This window comes from Aplidium turbinatum, chromosome 14 (assembly GCF_918807975.1).
Source record: "Aplidium turbinatum chromosome 14, kaAplTurb1.1, whole genome shotgun sequence".
Taxonomy (NCBI): domain Eukaryota; kingdom Metazoa; phylum Chordata; class Ascidiacea; order Aplousobranchia; family Polyclinidae; genus Aplidium; species Aplidium turbinatum.
In genome coordinates, this window is record NC_137485.1 from 21869937 (window position 1) to 21891839 (window position 21903).

The following is a 21903-nucleotide window of genomic DNA, read 5'->3' on the forward strand; positions in this document are numbered from 1 at the left end:
ATCAATAAAGTTGTTTTTGATGTAGAAACATTAAGTGTGGCCCCGCAATTTATTTGGTTGGATAACGTAGCTGCTTTAAAGTATTGCTGAATAATCAAGCAGTCATCAAAATGCAAACATACAATCTTAGCATTAAAACCTAGCAATTAATGTTAACGGCAAAGCTGCTAAAATGAAAACAACTTGTTAACTGATCAGTTATAAACACAATTTAAGGTAACTATTAGTTTCAACCAGGGATATCTATAACTACGGGATTGGAAACTCTATTCAGTGCTATACATCAGTAGGGTCATCACATTACTACGACTACAAAATGATTAACAAAATACAATACCCACTAAAAGATATACACAATTCGATTTTACAATAATAATACAAAATGTACACTCACATTAAAACTTAATTGATGTATAAAAGATTAAAAGTACATTTACGCTGCTAGAAAAAAAAAACGATGAATCCAAAAAATGAATGAATGCAATGAGTCCAAAAACCGCCTACTGTTGTTCTTTGGCATTTTGCGTACTGCAAATCGGATCAGAAGTAAATGAGGACTGTTCAGCAATCAGTGAAATGTGCTGTTGTATCATCAACTTGTTCACAGAGACCAATCCAGTACGAAACCAATACGTTTACAATGTTATCAGAACTAAAACCAATAGTCATTCTGGAAATTTTTTAAGCAGCAAACAAAATACTACATGACTGCACTAATGGAATACAAACAAATAAACAAACCAGGCAAGCGCAGTCCTTACAATTTACAGGTGAATTGATTGTTACACTTTTGGTTGTTCGTTTAGCCTACCACTTGCTGCCCTTTGAGGTCAATTTATGTGAATATTTATCACAGCAGCGCACAAAAAAAAGTGACCCTACTGGTGTATAAAATGGTTTTCAGTTCCACAGAGTTTCCAATCCCGTAGTTATAGATATCCCTGGTTTCAACTAGCAGTATCTAGCTTTAAAGCAAGATACCTTGTGCACCAGAGTGAGCTTCGAATAACAGGTACTTTGGAGGTCAAGGAATCATGGCTCTGTATTTCTAAAAGTTTTAAGGAAAAGCTAATGAGTATTATTGCTTGATTGCACTAAAGATATTTAGTAGCTGAATTGTAGCTTTGTTGCAATCCATTAAACACTTCCACTTAGGCTGCTCGTGCACTATGTCTGACATCATCTAAATTTCATTGCAACCTCTTGGCAGGAAAAGTGCTGAAGAGCAGATTATAGAGGAGACCCATACCTACCTGATACCTCACCAGCCCAATCTAGACAAGATCGGCCTATCCAGTGACTTGCATGGACGCAGAAGATCAAGTCGTCTTTCCAATCATCTTAACCCCCCATCACCGGATGATGATGTCATGGTAACTACAGCGATAATGTGATGTTGATAACTACTGTGTGCGCAATCACGTTTTGTTTATCGCTTTATTCTACGGGTCAATAAGCTTTTTTCAAAAAATGTGAAGCAACTGCTAGAGTGGACCATTTCAGCAGTGTAATCGTTTTTTTTTTTCAAATTCAACTTTAGCCCTGAGTTTAGATACAACAATATATTCTAAGACCTTTGGTAAAAAAAAATTGAAATTTGGCTCAACAGCATTTGGTTAACCTGTGGAAGACCAATCATCTTGACTCTATATCCAAATCTCAGCCAGCTATGGACATTGACTTCTTCAACAGATTGATCATGTTTGATCAGCTGTGATCTCCCATCTGAACTCCCTTCATTCTGTTCTGTTTTTGCTAGGACTTTCGGCATGCTTTCCATTCCCGTGATTTTCTTGATATTGTGAAAATATTTCATTTTTGGTTTGATTGTTTTATACCTTGTACCATCCCAGTCAACATTAAATTTTCCAACGAGTTGCTTCTTTTAAGTTTAGCCATGGCTACCTAAAGATACGGCCTGATTTGTCACATTTTGCAGAAATTTCCAGATTTTGCTAACTTTGGGCGAATGTTCAAATAAATTTTTCTAAAAATTTTATTTTTATGCTTTCTTTACTGTTTTCCCCAGATGACACAATAGGTTTTAACATCCTCACAGGTTGAAAAACAAAGAAAATTTGATTTCAAAGATTTTGGTCTGACTGTTAATTTTTCAATAACAGTCTGATTCAGCATTTTTCAACTTACTTTTTCTCATTTGCTATTGCTTCCCCAAGGCAACAAAAAGCTTTTATATCATTAGGAGACAGCAAAAAGTAAAAAATCTCAGGAAATGTCAATCAAACACTAGCAGTAGCTGTAATTAAAATCTGCAAAATGTGACAAATCAGGCCGCATCTTCAGTTGGCCATGGTTTAACATATTCAAGTTTATTACATTTACAGAAACACAAAACTACGCAACAAATATCGAACGTTTTCGACATCACAAGATGTCCTGTTCAGGAATAACTTATATACAGTACATACAATTTTACTACATCTGAATAAAACACAATGGTTTACTAAATCTATAAACAGGAAAAAGACAAAATTGTACAATACTTCTGACTAGCTCAAACTCAACGATATAGGCTCTACGAGAATCATAGGAACTACATCAAAAGGTGTTGAACAGATCACATGATATGGTAGAAAGGTAAAGTGCGAAAAATTAATTTTAAAATACAGAGAGCAAGAAAGATGAGCCGCAAGCATACAAATGTCTGGTTCATCTTTCTGTTTATATTTTCTAGATTCAAAGTTTACACTTTCTGTTTCGAAATTGAATTTCCTTTTGCATGTTTAGTTGTTTTTTGGCAACTTCGTTCTGTGTTCTGCTATACCAGATAGTTTAGCTTAGTTTGTACATGAAGAGCGTACCATGTTATGTTATCTCAACCTTGGTTAAATAAACAGTGTCTAGTGATTGGAGATGTACAAATATGCCACGACTGCTGTAAAGTTGGAAAATGTAAGATCACATTGATTGGAAGTAAGTTCACCAAGGCTCAGTTTTCAGCCCTTTCTTATTTTCTGTTGTACTGGATGAAGTAACAAAGGATGCCAGAGAAGAATTGACAAAAGAATACTTATATGCGGATGATCTGGTACTTCTTCTCGGAGGCAACTGGCTGGAGGTGGAAGAGCGATATGCGAAATGGAAGGATGCTTTAAAATCTAAAAGCTTAAATATAAATGTGAACAAAACAAAAGTCTTCCACACCTTCAATCCAGCTAAAGTTGATCTTTGCTCAGCATGCGGGAAAAGAGTTGGCAGCAACTCCATAAGATGTGATTACTGCAATGAATACCGTTTGCGATGGTATGGGCATGTGGAACGTATGTCCGATGACTCCAGTCATGGCAAAGAAGATTTCTGTCCAGGGAAAAAAAGTGGAAAGATCAAAAAAAGGATGGATACAGTTAGTGAGAGACGACATCAATGCAAGGAACCTGGACAGAATCAACCTTAACAACAGGGAAGCATGGCGAAAGGTTTGCAAAAACTGGCGGACCCCTGCTCCTGGGGACAAACGCCAAGTCTCATGTACTGAAGGGACAAATGGATGATGATGAGGTCTAATGAATGTCTCTGATTTTTTTTAGACTAGTGAGGATGTCTACTTGTTTAGCCCGCTGTCAACAGGCTAAATGCAATTCTGACATAAAAGCATTTTTACGTCCTGTCATTTTGATAAATGGTCGTTCTTGCACAAAATGTTTTATGAAACCAACCAATGAACTCCATAGTTGTTTTGACATGTAATATATTTTTTTATATAAAAAGTCCAGCCTAGTACCCTGGTTCCCGAGCAGGGGTGCAACCTATTCCGTCCCCTGAACACTTTGTTACCCGATTTCGTCCCCTGAACACTCCGTTACCCGATTTCGTCCCCTGAACACTTCGTTACCCGATTTCATCCCCTGAAAAGATACAACAGAGCTGAAGTCGCTGATCGGAGTTGCCACAAAAATGCTGCACGACAATCGCGACAGACTAACATGTGGTTCCACAAATAGTGGATTATAAACGTTTAGGCTGAAAGTCGGCAACTTTAAGTAATCACTTTCAGAACTAGTGGGGAATTCTCACCTCCCTGGAATTAGGTTACTGCAGTAAAAATTTGACGCCTGTGGAAAGCAGCCCATGATTTCATCTTATTTTTACATGTAAATGTCGACAGATATCTGTCTTAACAATCTAAGAAAAACTTTACTTCTGTTCCCGAATAAAGTTAGTGCCACTACAGAAAAACAACCCTAATGGTTTGGGACTATATCCAGGCCCTTGCCAGAAAATTGGATCATGAGGTTCCAGATAAAGTTTTAAATACTGTAGCACTCTTTAAATCGGTTAGTACTACCGCATGATGTTTGCTGTCATACACTATTGAATACAACATGCAATGTGCTCGGTTGGGTTTTGTACTTGTACCTTTTTTGTTACAGCGTCCCGTTTTTGCCACAAGATTTGAATAACCCATAATAAATAAATTTGTATCAAGTGAAGTGTGACCCACATTTCTGGACTCTTAATTAGACTTTCAAAAGTGTAATGACAGGTTGCATATAGAACCCGTTTACATAGCATCCACTGCATTGTTCCTACAGCATGAAACCTAATCTCCACGTTTGCATCTCAGGGATCTTCTCTCGCTATGCCATACAACATTGATGCCAGAGGTAAGGTGGTCACAAGAAGAGATGTGTATTTCAGGGTCTAGAATAATCTTAGTTCATGATTTCAAAATCTTTATAAATAATGAAATCTTATTTTAGAGTTGATTGAATCAATTATTTTTAGAATAAAAACTTTTAAAAGAATCTGTTTTGTTAAAGTGTTGCACTGTGACGCTATTTTGCACCCAACTGGTATCAAATAAATTATCATTATTACTTTTACTGTGAATCATTTCAAATCAGTGACAAGTACAACGAAAACCATGGAAATTTATCAGTCCATTATCACAATATAAGTGAAACAGAACAGCTTGAGTTGGTTTATGTTTATTAGTTTGGCTTTTTATCCATAACCTGCAGACTAATATTTTGTCGTGGAGTATTATATTAAGTGGAAAGCCAGTACAGGCCTCGAAATTCGTTTTTGTTGACGGCGGAGAAACGGGTCCGGTCTGAGCAGCTATCTCGGCGGACAAATTAAGTCTCACGGCAGACACACCAGTTTTAGCATCGATCGTCACGCTTGATCACTTTATCTTGATAATTCTTCGCCATTTGGAACTAACTACGATTTAGAAGGCTTTTTAAAATTGCGAAGTCACTCTGAAAATTTTTCATCAGACCAACGACGTGCGCTTGAAGATAGGGACGGTACATTACGGGACGCGCAACTCCGTTGTTCTGCCAACATTAGAAGGGTCAATTGCTAATTTGGCATTTTTTTACGCTTTGCTGCTGGCTTGCTTTTAACTAAAAACCATAAATTATTTTAAAACCAACTTTAATCTTTTTATATAACCCATAAAAAGTACAATATTTTGTAAATTAGAAAAAATCGTAACCCTTCTAGTGTTGCGGATAAGACAAAAGCGGATGTAGTTTCGCATCCCTATGATCTACAACCCCTAGCTTGAAGAGTCAAAGCGCCCTGTAGCTGCTTAAGCCGCATAACTGATTAACTTCCGCTGAACGAGGTCGTGTGGCTTCTTGCGTCACAATGCTCTGGGCAGTGGGCACGAGTCGGAAAACTTCTACACAAACGCTACTGTTTTCTACTGTGCAAAGTTTCACTAGGCTTTTTTCTTAAGGTTTGTTTTTGCATGTCATGTGAGCGAAAGTGAATTTTCCCTGAGCCTTTTCTTTCTCACTGCTATTTTGCATTCATCAAATGCTGGCATTTGCACAACAATCTAACCTCTTAGTGTAATTTATTTAAGAATCGATTTCGCTACAGTAATAGCATCTTCAGCTAGCACATGTAAAAAAGAAAATTTGAAAAATACGTAAAACGAACAAATAAAGCAAACTTCGATATTATTAACAAGCATAAAAATTCTATTTTAAATAGATGATTACATAAAATTAAAATCAAAAGCTGCAAGCCTAAACCTTAAACTGGTGTTCTGCCACGATTTCCAACAATATACTGGTCGGAGGTTGCTGATGACATGGGAGTTACAAAACATAATAACCTACACGCATAATCTAATTTTGTACCCAACCTTGCCTTATCAATATTACTCGGATATCAAAGCCAGACATTGTGACGTAAGACTTGAACTAAGTTGCGCGTGATTAGTGTAGAACAGTGGTTCCCAAACTTTTTCTATTCGCGTACCATTTAGCAGTTTCATACAGTGCTCGCGTACCACCTAAGCTACAACCAGAAAATCTCAAAAATATACAATAAAAGGCAAGAAAGTTTAACTAATTTGAGCACAGCGCTTCAAGACCAAAATATTTTAATATTACACTAAATATAATTACAGTATGCTGTTGAGCTGTCGGATTAGTAGAAGAGCAATAAATAAGATGCACTACTACTGCTACTATCAGTAGCAACATTGAAAACTGAACAGTTTTGGCTTTTCTGTTAAACAACCTAGTCAGAGGTTCTCAAACTGCGCGTCGTCACGCTCTTGGTGCGTAATTTTAATTTTTCAAGGGCGTCACACAATGATTCCGTTTCGTATCTAAACTCAGTTGCATAATACAGCGCTTACAGATATTGTTATCCCTTGACATGTGCATGAGAACTCATCATTGCGAAACCGTAGCAAATGCTTATGGTTTAACAATCACATAGCGCAATTCTAAATTCATTTCGTCGCGCGTCAAAATAAAGGCTAGAGACACAAATGAATAAAAGTGACTAAAATTTTATCGCTGAGTGCGTCGCAAGTCAACAAAATTTTTCAAAAACGCCGCAACGAAAGAAGTTTTGGAACCACTGATCTAGATGTTGCGTCATAAACGGTTGAATCTCCTACGAATAAAATTAATTGTGACACAATAATGCACATTGGGTAATCTGAAAGTTTGTGCAAATTGTAGGCTATTATTTTAACTGCTATCAACCGTGGACGTCCATGTGTCAACTCAAGTGAGTTTCTCGCGTATCATTTGAAAGACCTTCGCGTACCACTAGTGGTACGCGTACCACAGTTTGGGAACCACTAGTGTAGAAGTACCGGTACTCCCATCGATTCTAAGTGAATAATTCACCTTTGTTACGCTGATTCAATGTCACTAATCGTTGAAGCAACGTAAAAATCGAACGTTTTCCTGCTTGAATGGAAGCTAAGGGACACAGTATTCACATTTTCTAGATGCGCGCTAGATAAAGACTCGTGATCAAAACTCGATTGTTGTTTTGTAGATACTAAAATTGTTTGTCAATTTTATTGCGAACTTACGTCACTCTTAGATGCTCTTAAACATCACAGAATCATTATCGCTATGTGACCTTCATTACAGAGAATCGTTATTGCCATGCAAATAATCATCACGGTGGTATGAACACTGAGATATTTCTCCGACCTCCTCTCAATCATTACCATGGAAGAAAGAGTAGCCTGTGCAAAAATGCACCTCTATCGGTCTTATGCAAAGCAAGTGACAGGTGGTATTTCTTGGTGTCTTTTGATTGTATTCAAGATTTTGTTTGATTTTAATAAAAAATATTTTTGCACCTTACAGCAAAGTTTTTCGATTAATCAAGGCTCAAGGGGAAGGATGACTAGAGAAGGGGATTATCAAATATTGCACTGGTTAACACAATTTCGGTTGAATTGAATTTGACAATTGATTTCAGCTAATTTAAGGGCGTTGTTTCAGAATCTGGTCTAGTTTTTGTTTGTTTCTTATTTTATTGTTTCTGAAAAAAACTTCTTTGTTTCTGAAAAAATGATAACTGTTGTGTTTTTTTGTCGTTTGTTGTATCAGTTCCTTGGAGTCTATTTCAGAAAGTCATATTAAAAACATGTTTTATATGTTCCCTGTGCCATAATACTGCTGCTTTGCCAATACCAGTACAACAGCTACACGAATTTTCACATATGCCAGATAGCTCAAAAACCTTCAACAAAGAAGCCATTGAAATCCTTTTGTGATCGAGGATGAAAAATATTTAAAGCATTATTGGGCCTCAGTTTGCACAAAAAAAAACTACCAAAACAAGGTTCAATTTATTACAATTTTTTAGAAGGCAAGCTCCCCAGGTTCTCTTACCACATTATTTTGTTTTCCAGACTCCGACTATTACATTGCCCATTTTGTCTTACAAATTTTACTTCGTCAAAATTTTAGTGCCATCCCCAATTTTTTTTAGATTCACTACTGCAAGTAGATAAGGAATTAAACGTTCAACAAACATTAAAACATTGACTGTCGAAACCCGGGTCGAAACCAAACCTCGACCTGGAACGTTTTATTTTATTTATTTGACAATGTTATATGTTTATTACTCAAAAAATTGTCTACCATTTGTTCAATACAGTTGTTCGAAGTTGTAACGTTAATTATTGAAGACCCTGTGTATATGGCGATGTACGAGATGCTTGTCTTTGTAAGGTGGTCTACAAATCAAAGCAGAAAATAAGTTAAGATTTTCTATGCCGAAAAGTTTTTTTTCCACAGACTAACTTCCACATTTGTGAACCATGCCCATTTTATCATCTGCAGTACATGCAATCATAGACATAATATTTAATTCAGCGTAACACCTAGCTCAAATGAAGAAGAAAAGTCAAGTTGTGAATTACCTCCGCTGCACATATTTGGTGATCCAGTTGGTGAAGTTGCTCGCTCGAACGGCAATGAAGCTCCAACATCACGCGTAGATGACGTCTTCAATGATTTTAATATTTTTACATAATTGCAGACATAGTTGCAGTTCTTCGTCAATCCACTTTAAACAAATGTGCCGGGAGGCTTACATAAGTAGTGCTGGGGAGGACATCAAGAAAGCTGTGATGCTGGGAGAGGTGAAAGTCTTTATGGAAAATTAACACTTCTTGGTTTTATGTATGATCTTGTGTCTGCAGTGCTGCATGTGCAACAGTTTATTACAACATGCTGATAGCATAATGTTTCCACAGACGTGGAGGTTTGCCTTATTTCCAGCTAATTATCAGCCTCCTGATGGTGTCGGTGTACCACCTTCATTGATCTACGGAATTCAACACTTGCTACGTTTAATTGGTGAGTTCCAAGTCAGATTGTGTTGGTTGTTTTACTTCGTTATACTTTTGTGGATTTATGCTTGCAGTGAAACTTCCGCATATTTTCTCCACGATGGACCTGCCAGATTATAAGCTGAAGATACTTCAGAAACACTTACGAATACTTCTCAAGTGAGTTTGGATTGCCTGAACTGTTATAGTTAAATCATATCGGAGATGTTTCATACTTTCTTGTCTTTCATTTTCGTTTTGGTGACTCCACTTGAAGCCACTTTGAAGCAACTGGTCTATAGTTACTGCAATTGCTTGGGTCTCCCTCTTTATAGATTGGCACTACCTTACCGATTTTAAAAGCTTTTTTGAATTCACCATGTACCAAAGATAATTAATTAATCAATTGATAAAGATAATGGCTTGAAAAGAAAAAACGTTATATTGAATATATCAACTTCACTGTTAAATCTCTTCTGAAATCATATAATTTTTCCCTGGTTAAGAACAACTTCACCAAGCAATCGATGATAACATTTATTTTTTTTTTCAGGTTTTTAGCTGAGTACGAGAGTGAAATTTTTGCGGTCAGCTCTAGTTACGTCGCTGCTGCGACGCAATGATGTGATTAAAGCGCTGCCAGTCAACTGGTTGTCTTATCCAACCACTCATGATCCATGACTATAGCTCCCCAGTAGGTTCAATTTGACTTGCTATTTGAACATTGAGTAATGTATAATGAACATTGAACAATGCAAGCAGACGTTAAAATTACATTGTTTGTTTATTGAATTGCGTTGCCATTGCCCAACGGGGTTTATCGGAATCCCGGGGTTTGACTGCTTCCCGGTTTGCTTCCCTATCTTGTGCCTGAAAGACGTTTATCATTGAAATTTTTTATATTTGTTATACCCTTGGTAACTTTCAAGTATGTTTTTCTTTGTGTAAAACATTGCAATGCAATGTTGCACACTTTATGATCCTCATGCGGTGTTCCATACACAGCTATCACTGTAGCATTGTAGCTTACTGCCAGTAATCGCTTTCTAACAGTTTCTCAGTGGAATACTTTCATCAACTTGTAGGCTAATAATCATTTATATATTTGGAAATGATTGTATTTTGGTGTTACTGAACTGGGAGCCCGCGGCGTTCACACCACCGTTAGCTGAAAAAGTTATCAATTGAAATAGCTTTCGGTTGTTGTAAAGTAAATTACTTCAAGGTGATTGTCTGGTATGTTGCAGACATTTTCGGTGGTTGGGTGCCCTGACTGACAAGTTTTAGAGCCCTTCAAATTTGCTTTTGGTCAGCTGAAATAGTTACCGGAGTAAACCCAGTTATTAATCTGTCAGTGCAAAGCTTCACAACAATGTATATGACAAAAAAAAATTGACGGTTGGTGTCTGACAGACGACCTAAAGTAGGTGACCTCCCAAACTTGCGCTAGGTCAGCTGAACTAGTTACCGGATAAAACTAATTGAAAAGTAGTGACTCCCCAGGTTTGCACCAAATTAGCGATAGGAGTTGCTGGTGAGGTGTGCTTTCGAAGTAGGCTATGCAAAGCTCTGTTAAAACTAAAGAAAAAGTCTATCGTAGTTGTGTGCGGTCTGCAATGTTGTACGGCAGCGAAACATGGATGCTGAGAGAAAGTGAACTTGCAATTTTGAAGGGAATGGAAAGGGCAATGTGTGGGGTAAAAACCAGGAGGAAGAAAAAGACTAACGAACTGATGGATATGCTTAAGATGAGGGAGACTATTGAACAATGTGGCGGGGCAAACGGAGTAAGATGGCATGGACAATTGGGTATGTACTAAGGAAGTTTTCTTCCACTTTGAAGGTAGATGGGAAGAAGAAACGAGGACGTCCAAAAAGAACATGGAAGGAACAGGTGAAGAATGAGACAAAGTCACACTGGGAGAAGAAGATGGGATGGATAGAACAATATGGAGAGTAGGAGTGAAGGCAATCGCTGCAAGAAAAGAATCGGCCACCTCTACAAGTGGGGACAAAACCGAATTTGGATGATAATGATGACAACGAGAGAGAAAAGTTTTATTTCATCTGTTGCGAGAATAGTACGGTACAATTATACACAATACGAATAAAATAGCACCATAGCAATCTAGGTACCACAACAGACAGGAAGGAAGAAGTGAAAGACTACCGGTAGATCAGTCATCGAGTCAGCTGCTTCCCTGTTCTTAATCTGACAAATGTCAAGCATCGGTAAATTACGTTGAAACAAGATAGAAATAAAAGAAGTCATATGCTGCTGTGATCCTCAAGTGAAGTCCTGTTGTTTTATTCAAATATAAACTTGACTTCTATTCTGGTGTTTATAAATAACAGAAAAAGAAAACTTTTGAAATCAATAAACTCTTATTGCAAGGGCGTTTAAACTTCAGTGCAACCAATAAGAGTTCAAGTCAATAAATAATACAAATAAAAACATTTTCAGTACAGTATTACAAAAATAATTAATCGAAAAGCCTACCCCTTGTCTTCTGTGAAAACAAAATTATTTTGTCCTGGTTTGCGGCAACCGCCGGCTTGGATTCTTCATATTAGAGCTATAACTTTTCTTTGAGTTCTTGATCAATTTTGAAAATCTTGGTAAGTTAGGAAACGTTCAAATATTACGTAACGCCTTCGAGGGGGGAGGGGGTTTATGCAAAGCGTTACGTTAGCGTCACATCGGGGGGGAGGGGGTTCAAGCAAAACGTTACGTAACGCTTTCGAGTACGGAATGGTAGTTTTTTGTGCTAAATTTGTAGTGAAAAAGCGTTAGGGGAAAGTGCCATAACCTGGACTAGCGCATAATATGGACCACCCTTGTTTCCTCCAAAATTAAAAAAGAATTTGTGAAAATAACTCCACAGCTGGAATTAAGCACATTTTATTGTCTGTATGACGTAATTTGTTTTTCTCAAGATTCCTCTTTTCGAGAAGAAAATGTGTTGAAAGGTTTTAAGGGGGTTTGATGTTATTTTCAGTTGAAGCGTTTTTCCGTGCAGTTACTTCAGCATAGTGTCTAGAGTAAAAGGTTTGCTTGAAAGTTTATGTGCATTAAGTGCTCTTTTTGGCTGTAAAAACGTTTTTGGAAATTTTTTGAAGTTTAAATGAAAAAATTCAATATTTGAGAAACACTCACTTTTCTTAATTTGGACCACCTGTCGTTTCCTAATGTGGACCAGTGGTCCGAATTAGGCTACTGTAGCAATAAAACTTGGTATTTCATAGTTCAAGGAAAACGGGCAATTTTACTTCAAGTAATTGGAATTTAAAGACAAAAAAAATGTTTAGCCTACTGTTCAATTCAGTTCAGTACTGAACTTATCTTGTTGAGGTGGAGGCTCATTTACAATAAAAATATAACTACCGGTACCGGTTGTTGGTAGTTCGTAAAAATAACTTCCGCTATTGCAAATACTTTATGCCCACAATATTTGCTTCATTGTGTGATGGTAGTAGATTACTTTCATGATTATAATGCATACTTTTTCACAGTCTACTAATCTTAAAATTTCACATATTGATTGTACCATGTCTACTTCAACAAACAAAAGAAAACACGGAAAATGGGAACAGTCAAATATGGAATTGGCAAGAAGAAATGAGATTCTTAAAAGCCTCAAAAACTTTTAATGTTCCCAAGACAACTCTTTGTCGGCACTTATCCGCTACTTGTCGCTATCCAGCTAATTATGTATGCTGTGGCTATATTTACACTATATGCGGTAAATATAGCTTCAATAGTGTTGCCAGATAAGGAATTCTTCCCTAATTTGAGAAAAGTTTAAAGCTGTTGAAAACAAAAACTTGTATTTTGGAAATTTTTTTTAGTTCTGGGCAAATATCAAAACCCTATCCTTATTCCTAACTCTAACCCTTACCTTAACCCTTATTAACTTTAATCCTAACTCTGGCAACACCTGATTGTAACCATTGCAACAAGTGTGTAAAAATAGCCAATTCCAATTATGTAATTTGGCATGCAAACAACTTCATCCCAGCCAGCAAAACTGTTTGTCTTTACATTGATTCAACGTCGGCAGACGTTGAGTCAATGTAAAAGGGACTAGTTTTGCTGTCTGGGATAAAACGCAATTGTTTAGTCATTAGTGAACTGCTTGCATGTTTTTCTTACTCATTTGGTTGTGTAATATAAGTTTTTCCTTGTGTGCTTAATGCACATTGCAATGCAAGCTTATTTCTGTGTAATGATTTAGGTAGTCCATATTAGGAATCAGGGTGGTCCGAATTAGGAAGCAGGGCGCCTAATATGGACCACTCAAGCAAATTTTTTAATTGCAAATAATTAACCTTTTGGTGTTTCTGTTTCATTTTTGTGTTAAGTCTGTGTGATGTTACTGTGAATACAATTTTAGTAAGTTTTTCAAATTTTGTGAGTTTTTGTGCTAGTTGTGGAACTTTTTCCTTAGGTGGTCCAAGTTATGGCACTTTCCCCTACATGGGGGAGGGGGAGATTGAAAAAAGCGTTACATTGGCGTTACATGGGGGAGGGGGGGGTCAAAAAATCGAAAATTTGGAAAAACAGCGTTACGTAATATTTGAACGTTCCCTTACTGTAATGTTCACTATCGAATTATCTTGAATTTTGGTAAAGAGGTCACTTTCTTAAACCATACAGATAAAACCAAGCAACCACACGGCATTTAACTTAATACATTAAAGCAGGGGTCACCAAACTTTTTTCTCTGAGGGCTGGATTGCTGCGAGATTAACAGCTGCCGGCCGGATGCAAATTGCGAAAAGATATACAACTATTTAGAATCTCCATTGACTTTAATTGAGCATAATAAATAACAAAGTCAGCGGTGGAATAGCAAAGTTGTGATGAAAATCGAAAGGTTGCTAGAAAAGTTATCCCCTGCTGTGATACACTACAGGGGAGCGTTCAAATATTACGTAACGCTGTTTTTCCAAATTTTTGACCCCCCCCCTCCTCCATGTGACGCCAACGTACGGTAACGTTTTTGTCAACCCCCCTCCCCCACGTGACGCTTTTCCATTACAAAGCCCATTTTGCCAGTTTATATCAAAATTATGACGTGGAAACACGTGCTGATAGAATATCTTGGTTTGTATGCACCTAAAGCTTACGTTTGAGACATGAAATTTTAGCTAAGTTATATTCTTTTTTTGGAATTAAAACGTTGTGTAGGCTACCTACTGAAAACGTTTAGTAGCCCACCGTCCAAAATGTTTCGATCCAAACCTTTCATTGTTTGGTTATGTATTGAAGGAAAAAGCGCAAAAGAAACCGCAAGGAAAGCTAAGCATCTTCGAATGGAGTCATCAATGCTTCAAAAATGTTTCTATATATTGGAGCAGTACTCTCGCTTGTGTGGTTCGAACCTGATGTAAGATCGTATAGCGGTGCGGGTTGTCTGATGTTAAAACACCCGATCTACACTGAAGTGATTCCACTTGAACTTGTCTGCTCGCATACCACCAACAAACTGGGATGATTGTTCTATGTTGGAAAAACGCGCAATTGTTTTCGAAGCACTCAATTTGTCCTCGTCAGGTCGCGGTTTTTCTCTGGGGAAAATAACCGTGACTTTACGAAAACGTATAATAATAATAAACAGTTACCACAATATTCCAACATGCAATGACTCAAAGCGAGATCGAGTGGAAATATAATCCCCCAGCCTGTTCACACTCAGGTGGTGTCTGGGAACGTTTAATCAGATCGGTTAGAAAGCACATGCGCCTCATGGTAGGGGAAACCAGCTTAGATGATTTCGAGCTGTCAACTTTGATCAGCGAAATAGAGCGAATCTTGAATGATCGGCCCATTACTGACGTTTCAACAGATCCAAAAGACTTTATGGCTTTAACACCAAGTATGTTGCTTACCGGGACGCTGGAAACGGTCTTTCCGAGTGAAGTGTCGACGAAGAGAGATCTGTATCGACGATCCTGGCGCAAAACCCAAGCTGTTGCGGACAAATTTTGGAGTCGCTGGCTGACCGATTATTTGCCAATGCTCCAGCCTAGAAACAAGTGGTATGGGACCTCTCCAAACCTGGAGATTGGTGACCTGGTGTTAATAGCGGACGATAATGTCAAACGCGGCTGTTGGCCCAAGGCTATAGTGAGAGAATGCTACGCTGATTCAGATGGCCTGGTACGTCGGGTGCGCGTCCAAACTGCGGACAATGTATTGATTAGAGACGTGAGGAAAATCTGTTTGCTAGAAGGACATTTGGGCACTCAGCCCTCTGTGACATGAACTGTTTCTGCTGCGGCTTCGCTGATCGACAATTTTGTTGTTATATGTATTAAGTTAGGCATAGCTATGTTTCACTAGGTGGGCTTAACCTGTCTTGGTTTGCAGTGCCAATTACTAGTTTTGGTAGCACTGCTAATAGTGACACACGACTGCTACCTTTAGGTTTAGTCTGTTAATTTTATTTCTTGACTGCTCTTTGAATTTGATATCATTTTTGTTTTTAGTGTCTGTAACCAATGATCTAACTTTGGCGCTATATAGGGCGTACTGGATAATCTTGTCATAATTTTGTGTTGCCTTTATTATCCTCATTGTGTGTTGTAATTATGTAATAGATCAATGCGTTCAACCTTAGTTACACTGCTGTTTTCGGTTAGGTTACAATAACTACCTGCATGCTTGTGATTATTCGTTGTTAGTTACTTTCGTACGTTAGGTTAGGAAACTCCCCACGGTGCCTCGCCTCTTGCATAATACCTTTCTCTAATTATGTCCTTGCCATTTCTAATTTAGGAACCGTGTGCCTTGATTGCACCGAGTAGTTTTGTCCATATACTTGTTATAGTCGTAGTGTAACATCTTTACATCTACTAGGTAGCTATCTTGTTACCGCTCTTAACAGTCGTGCTTGACTAGGTAGCAATCTTGTTACAGCTCTTGACACTCGTGCTTGAATGTGTAGTATCGTCTTGTGCGTTTCATATCGTTTGAAGGATCCGTTGTTTTGTAAAAGGTCATGCCCTTTTAGGGGGCGGTATGTTACGGATCCCCTTCATATCTGAGCGTTCTTGCAACTGTTAAATTCTTTATCGATTGTCGATCAATTAATCTCGTGACGTCATCTCGCGGTCGCTTTGGAACTGTCTTTTAGATACTGACATCGCTAGAGTTAGGACGTATTTTTGCTGTCTCTTAATTACTAGACAGTGGTTGTTTCAATAATTGGTAATCCTTTCATCAACCTCATCACTCGAATTAAGTTGGTCATTGTTATTCCTTTAAGTGTTTACATCATAGGCTTGAGCCACAATTATACTGTGTTACCCATCTCCTTATGGTGATTTAACTGAGTGTGGTATTTAAGACAGCGTGGGTGTCAAGTCAGGAATAATTAGGTACAGGTTGACGACTGGTCTACCAGACTATCCACTAAAATTAAGTAGGCGAGCAGCGGCGGTAACAATACGTTTGGTATGTTAAATTTCATAAGAGATGTACGGCTGGTTAACAAATGAGACAAGCTATGAATAAAATGAAAATCATATTTACCGGTTGTTGACAACCCCTTTTCCAGAATGCATTTACAAGTACTCGGCAGCAGTGGCCGAGTGGTTAGCGCGTTGGGCTCGCAGTCGAGAGCCTGCATGTTCGACTCCAGCCACCCGCACTTGCTGTTGTTTCTCTAGGCAAGAAACTTTACGATAATTGCCTCTACCCAGTGATCGATTTCGAGTAATGGGTAGTACCAAATTTCAATCATAAATAGAGTAGACAACCGGAAACAGACATTGCAGTCGGCTGCAGCGTGGGTCAAGCGTATGTCGAAAGGCGTACACCGATGCATAGCGCTCAAGTCCGCTTTCTCGCAATGCAGGATAAAGATAAACAAACAAAGGTGATACGCCTAAGCATTATATCACGACTAAATAGAATAGAATTATAGTTAACAAATACTCCAGAAAGTCTAATATAACCTTTCTTAAATTACGGTCAAGAGTTCATTTCAATAGCTCAGTTAACAAATACAGTAATCTATTTCTAAACTGCTAAACAATTCTATCCATTAATACGTGTGAAATTGACGCAAAGGAATGTTCGCGTAGCTGAGCTATTGCTGAATTTGAGAAATAACGCGAAGTTCTTCTATTTAAAGCCATGAACTAGGAAAAAGGCTATTCCTGATGCTGAATGTAAAAACATTACAGTTGCATAAAAAGGCCGTTCGTTGACGTTAATGCTGAGTATTTCACAATACAACAAATCTTTAAGAAATTGACATAAAGAAATACGTTTAGAGACAAGCGGACCCATTTAGCATAGAATCAACGTCAAACTGTGCTATGCCAATGTATACACAGATGTAATTTCACAATAATTAATCAACTGGAAAGAATCCGACAACACAGGCTATTTTTGATGCGTTGAGAGATAAAAATAACACAATTTCAGAAATATGGGCGCCACTATATGACTAAAAGAGGCATAGACTCCTTTTGAGTCTGAAAACTGTCAGAATCTAAGATAGTTAATAGACTTGTTTTTTCTGGACGCTACAGACAAAGGGAGAATTTAGATGTTGTTTCTGTAATCCAACAGACAACCAAATTTCCAGACAGGAAAGTTTTGATTTCGCTCACACAACTTTTATATTCACAAAAGTGATGTTACACCTGATGCATAATTGTCTTCTTCAGACTCACACGTATGAATGTCTTCTACCTGTTGAGAGGTTTGTGTCAAAGTCGTTTGGTCGTTGTTCTATTGCAGACATGTTGTGCAATGCCGCCACGTTCTTCTGAACGGTCTGCGTGATGCTCAGCATGATGTTGTTCAGGGTTACCAGATACTCAACCTATAGTAAGGCCAAATTCATTATAAAATAAGGCCAAAACAAGGCCAAATTTTTTGTTTACTTCTATTAAGGCTAAATAAACGCTAACAACTTAATTAAAATATTTTTTTGAAATGCGATTTAACGATCAAGCATAACTAAAAATAGTTTAACACTGTCAGAGCATAATGACCGGTTCGTTTGCATAATCTGTTTAATAAACAATTAGGCTACTGTAGTAGCAGAAAAACCAGAAACCATTATCACTTTAATTCATCATCAGTATGCCTTACTAAACGCTAACAACTTAATTAAAATATTTTTTTGTAAATGCCATTTAACGATCAAGCAGTACCCATTTTTAATACTTGGAGAATAGGCTATACCTTAAGATTAAAATATAACTGTTTCTGATAAAATTGGTTCTTTCTATTATTATTACTATTACCCTATAATCAGCAGGTCTATGAAGTTTTTAGATGGTTTACAGAATCAGTTGCTTACACCTTACTATGCTGTTGGTACTATGTACTGACTGCTGACCAGTGTTGTACGCGTCAATGAAATAAATTGACGGCGTCAGCGCGAATTGCCTAAAAACTTCATGGCGTAAAGTACTGCGTAAGCTATTAAAGAAATTGACGGCGTCAGCGCTAATTTTTAGCGCTATTTTAATCAGTGTCACACGAAACGAAAGTATTTCAAACAAGTTTAGGGTAACAATAGCTATAAATAAAGAGCAGGTATTAAGTTAGGCTATGTTTTGAGACTGCATTGTAAGAATCTGCTTAACCCAGTGGCATAGCCAAGGGGGGGTTTTGGGGGTTACAACGCCCCCCTTTGGCACGCGTGTGACGTCACGATATTGAGAATGATGCTTTCAGTCTAAAACAAAAATTGCCTAATTTTAAACAAAATTGCATTAAAAGAGCGAGTTTTGCCAATACCAAACATTCAAACATCTCAGCCAGGAATTAGCAACAAGAAAACACAGAGACTTAGCTTTTTTTCCGAAAAATGCCGAAGAAAACATGATCTTATCCTTCTGCTATGCTACTGGACAGCACCATTTTACAGGAATATTCATACCCACATTTTTGTTGAAAATGCTCTCAGAATGCACCAAATTCAAAGTAATTTTTCAAAATTTTCTGGGGGAGGCCCCCCAGACCCCCCGCCGTTGGGTGGTCAAAACTCACCCTTTCAAAATTCCTGGCTGCTCTACTGGCTTAACCTATCAGTTATTTCCCTGTAGAAACACAAGCAGAGGAGGTTCACTGCACCACCATCGCTCTTTTCAGGGGCACAGAGCTCTTGAAGTAAAGTATCTTCAACCTCCGCGATAACCTTCATTGATTTTTCGCTTTCTCTCTCTGATCCCTTGTGCTCGATACTGCTCACGATATGAGTGATCACCATTTGACGAACTTCTTCCGCGTGTATAGTTCAGGCCCTTAGGGGCAAAAATGAGCATCTTTAGGCTAAACGTGTTACACGTTGTTTTTTTGCATTTTTTTGTAGTTGATGAATCTAACTTCAATTTTAGTGGGTGCCGCAAATTTTTGGGTCACGTGATCACCCCCAAATCGGGGATTCCCCCCAAGTCAATTTTGAGCTCTTTTCATGGCATTTTTATGCAATTAGATACGTTATTTTTTTTACATTTGGACTGACTGCCACTACAAAATACACGAGATAAAAATCACACAAAATTATGTTATTAATGACGTCATTGTGACGTCATGTATTAATTTTTTTCTTGTTTTTTTCTTATTGTAGTCGCTTGTTTGTTGTTTACCAATGGTTTTTCAACTGATTTGATTAGTATTGAGTGTCCGTACTAACATATTCAAAATCTTAAGGAATCCAACTTCCGGAAAGTGGTTATTTTCAAGATAGCTTCCAAGATGGCCGCCAAACCATTGAACAAAACAGTAAATTGACCATAACTCGGTCATCATATGACCAAAACATGTAGTTTTGGTGTCTATATCTAGGTTTTTATACCCTGTGAAGTCAATGAGACTATTTTCAGAATTGTTGAATTATCTGATAACCTATAAATTCAATATGGCCATCCAAGATGGCCGCCAAACCATTAAAATAACAGTAAATTGACCATAACTAGGTCATCCTATGACCAAAACATGTAGTTTTGGTGTCTATATCTAGGTTTTTATACCCTGTAAAGTCAATGAAACCATTCTCAGAATTGTTAATTCATCTGATAGCCTATAAATTCAATATGGCAATCCAAGATGGCCGCTAAACCATTAAAATAACTTAGTAAATTGACCATAACTCGGTCATCATATGACCAAAACATGTAGTTTTGGTGTCTATATCTAGGTTTTTATACCCTGTGAAGTCAATGAGACTATTCTCAGAATTGTTGAATTATCTGATAGCCTATAAATTCAATATGGCAAACCAAGATGGCCGCCAAACCAATCAAATAACAGTAAATTGACCATAACTAGGTTTTATCATATGACCAAAACATGTAGTTTTGGTGTCTATATCTAGGTTTTTATACCTTGTGAAGTCAATGAGACCATTCTCAAAATTGTTAAATTATCTGATAGCCTATAAATTCAATATGACAATCCAAGATGGCTGCCAAAACAATTAAAAATGTACAATAACAATGTATTGTTTATAAACCCGGTAAATTTCTATATATATTTGGGTTAACTGAGCAGGCATAAAGAGCTCATACGATGTGGTCATGTAGACTCTTGACATAATCAGCGTAAAGAAAGCAAATGGATCAAGTATTACTAATGCTTATCGCTGTCACTCTCAATGTCATCGTCTGTAATTATGTGATTGCTGTATGGACAGTTGGACACATGAACCAGTTTGGCATGGTCCACATCCAGCATGGTGTGGTAGCACATATCTCCGGCAACTACAGTGAGGTGAACACGATTCGCACTTGCAGTGATCATTTTCAGTAGGTTGTCCGGGACAGCTTTCATGTCCGTCATGATTGGAACCATCTGATTATTGTCTACTTTCCATCCCCAATCTAGAGCATCCATACCATTGTCAGTAGCCTACCCATCCTGACCATAATCTGGTGGTAAACTCTGAGGCAGTGGAATTTGGTAAAGGATGCTGTACTGTAGGTGGCAAACGTTCAGGGTGAACAAAGGATTTGGCTGTTTTAATTTTCTTGACCAATGTATTGTTGCGCTGTGTTTCTAGGTTACTACTGCCATCGTTGCCAAACATAACGGTCATAGCTTTGTTTCCAAGATCCTTAATGATGTGGTCTGTCTGATTTGGGAGAATAAAGCAATTTGCACAATCTTCGATTATTGGTTGACTTTTCACTAGTTTCTTGAAAGCGTCTTCTTCCCGATACCAAATATCCTTGACGTTGAATCACAACCGGTGAATGAAGAGGAGCTGTAAGCATAATTATGTCTGGTCCGATGATTGCTTTAAGTTTGTTGATGTCGTGTATCTTGGTTGCGTAAGCCTTTTCGGAGCGGAAGTAGAGGTCTTTAATGTTTGGGTCAGTGTCAGCATAGCGTAGTATCAATATTAAAAGGTCCGTGTCTTCACCAATTAAAGTCGTACTATGTCGATGAGGGCTGTCCATCTGCCGTCTTGACGATGTCAACATCTGCATCACCTGGACCGTTCATCACATTGCAGCTTCTATTTCTCAGTTGAGCAGAAATTAATCCTTCCTTGTTGGAAGCTCGAGGCAAGAACTGCTCCTTCTTTCCAATGAACTGGGTGTCTACAGTAAAGTGAACAACCGGGTGGACGTTCATGCCGCGTCTTTGATGGGTATTGTCTTTGATAGACGGACTACCATATCCATCAAAGACCACCGTTGCTAAGCGATAATGACGAATGGTAAAATCTGCATACGACTGTGCAATAGAAACCCGTATGTTTCTCCATGTGAAACATGGAAAATCCGATGCCATAGTCAAAACAGTAGATACTGATGTGGTAATTATTGCAATTTCGTGTTTTGACAAGTTAGAA

The 21903-nt window shown here is 37.9% G+C and overlaps 1 protein-coding gene across 3 annotated transcripts in view; it reads left to right on the forward strand.

The window, feature by feature from the left end:
• The window catches only part of LOC145783189 (MSL complex subunit 3-like), a 56678-nt gene extending 46037 nt beyond the window's left edge, over positions 1–10641 (forward strand). For all 3 annotated transcript variants that reach the window (XM_082594987.1, XM_082594989.1, XM_082594988.1), the window contains 7 exons: positions 1211–1373; positions 4586–4625; positions 7380–7524; positions 8785–8887; positions 9002–9104; positions 9172–9256; positions 9630–10641. In XM_082594987.1, coding sequence (XP_082451113.1) covers positions 1211–1373; positions 4586–4625; positions 7380–7524; positions 8785–8887; positions 9002–9104; positions 9172–9256; positions 9630–9699 — 709 coding nt within the window. In that variant the 3' untranslated portion in view covers positions 9700–10641. The remainder of the gene's footprint in view (positions 1–1210; positions 1374–4585; positions 4626–7379; positions 7525–8784; positions 8888–9001; positions 9105–9171; positions 9257–9629) is intronic.
• The last annotated feature ends 11262 nt before the right edge of the window (positions 10642–21903 follow it).